At 38.7% G+C, this 2061-nt stretch overlaps 1 protein-coding gene across 1 annotated transcript; it reads left to right on the top strand.

Moving 5' to 3' along the window:
• The first annotated feature begins 848 nt into the window (after window positions 1-848).
• On the top strand, window positions 849-1717 carry LOC139854673 (uncharacterized). The gene is made up of 2 exons (XM_071843964.1): window positions 849-1324; window positions 1510-1717. Exons 1-2 carry the CDS (start codon window positions 849-851, stop codon window positions 1715-1717), a joined length of 684 nt encoding a protein of 227 aa, XP_071700065.1.
• Window positions 1718-2061: the final 344 nt, after the last annotated feature.

Here is a 2061-nt window from a genome sequence, read left to right as displayed (position 1 = left end):
GTGTCTAACCTCGTTTAGCCATTGAAAAGTAGGAGTTGTAAGAGCTAGGCAGTGTGGCTCCTCATGAATTCGACTAAGTGCATCTGCCAATTTATTCTCGCGTCCGGGCTTATAAAGAATATAGAAATCATGTTGGTGCTAATTGGTTATTTCATCTTACTGTGCATGGTTGGAAGTTTTATCGTTTAATAAGTTTAGTTGTTATTCACTTGGTATTTAATCGATTTAAGTCTTAGTCAGTAGCTAGCATGTCAATTTATGTTTTATTTAATATTATTAGTGTAAGCTAGCTAGTTGGAATTGGTATTCCCATTGACCGAATATAATGGATTATTTAGAGGTGAACGTTAGCACGTGGGAGAGTGGTGAAAGTTAGAGAAGTGTGCTATTTTTCTGTTGACCAAATGGCTATATATAGTCATTCTATTTTATGAATAAATAGTAGTTCCCTTTCACCACTTATGTTTTATTAATTTTTGTTCCTTTCTGTGCAACATATTGAAAAACCACAAACAGTCTCATATTCTTTCTGTACATAGTTTTATTTTCATAAGTTAGGGACTTGTTACTAACACTTGGAGCTTGGTAGCAACTTCAACTTAGATCATGTTGTTGCTCGTGATAAGAAACTAAACCGGAGACGAGAAATCGGTAGAACCCGTGACCAGAGTTATTTTCTTGGGTGGTAGAAGAGTTTTTTCGAGCAATTTGATCACAAAGTTGAATTTGTGAAACGTTTCTAAGATTTTACTTTTGTAGTTGTCATGGGTGTTGTTGGGAGCTGTTAAGAAGGTGCTGATTGAGGTGTTAAGGTGTTGTTTTTTTAAGCTCTCAAAAGGCTGAAAAATATGGCGTTAGTTCCGGCCAGAGATGGAAGTTCTTTGACATATCAAGTACCAATTTTAACAGCTACAAACTACCTTGTGTGGGCTGTCAAGGTGAAGGCAATCATGGACGCTTATGGAATATTGGAAACGGTGGAACCAAGGATGCTAAGTGCGGAAATTGATCCGGAAAAATCAAAGAGAGCACTTGCCTTCTTATTTCAAGCGATTCCCGAGGAAATGGTGTTGCAAATGGCTAGTTATACCGATCCAAAACAAGTATGGGACGGTCTAAAGACGCGTTACTTGGGGGTGGATCGAGTGAGATCGGCTCGACTTGCAACCTTGAAAAGGGAGTTTGAAGGTTTACGTATGAAGGAGGAAGAATCGGTTGATGAATTTGCTACAAAATTAACCGGTTTGGCTTCAAAAGCAAGGAGCCTAGGTTATGAGCTTGAAGAGGTAGACTTGGTGAAAATGTTACTTGATTCTATGCCTATGTCATTTCTCCAATTGTGGCTTCAATTGAGCAATGTTTCGTGTTGGATGAGATATTATTAGATGAAGCGGTTGGAAGGTTGAAGGCGTATGAAGAACGAATCAAAGGAACCGATAAAATGGAGGGCATACAAGGTGGTTTGTTGTTGGCTAGTCATGAGAAGACACACAGGTGAAATCATTGTAGCGGCGAGAGTTCTAACCGAGATGACTATGGACGTGACCGGGAAAAAGGTCGGGGGTCCGGGAAGAGTCGAGAAGGTGGTGAACGGATGCGGGATAAAAGCCGTGTGAAATGTTACGGGTGTGGAGAACTTGGTCACTACCATCACGAATGTCCTACGCGTGAAAAGAAAGCTCATTTGGTTGAAGAGGAACATGCATTAACCAATTAAGGTGGTGATTGTTGGTGCTAACTGGTTATTTCATCTTATTGTGTATGGTTACAAGTTTTATCGTTTAATAAATTTAGTTGTTGTTCACTTGGTATTTAATCGATATAAGTCTTAGTCAGTAGCTAGCATGTCAATTTATGTTTTATTTAATATTATTAGTGTAAGCTAGCTAGTTGGAATTGGTATTCCCATTGACCGAATATAATGGATTATTTAGAGGTGAACGTTAGCACGTGGGAGGTGGTGAAAGTTAGAGAAGTGTGCTATTTTTCTGTTGACCAAATGGCTATATATAGTCATTCTATTTTATGAATAAAGAGTAGTTCCCTTTCACCACTTCTATT

Source organism: Rutidosis leptorrhynchoides, chromosome 6, assembly GCF_046630445.1.
Source record: "Rutidosis leptorrhynchoides isolate AG116_Rl617_1_P2 chromosome 6, CSIRO_AGI_Rlap_v1, whole genome shotgun sequence".
Lineage (NCBI taxonomy): Eukaryota > Viridiplantae > Streptophyta > Magnoliopsida > Asterales > Asteraceae > Rutidosis > Rutidosis leptorrhynchoides.
Note: the sequence above shows the minus strand (reverse complement) of the source record. Positions and strands in the feature narration are given on the sequence as shown.

Coding starts and splice junctions, on each gene's coding strand:
- LOC139854673 (XM_071843964.1), top strand. CDS start 849: ATGGCGTTAGTTCCGGCCAGAGATGGAAGTTCTTTGACATATCAAGTA. Junction 1,325..1,509: donor TTACTTGATTCTATGCCTAT/GTCATTTCTCCA, acceptor AAATCATTGTAG/CGGCGAGAGTTCTAACCGAG.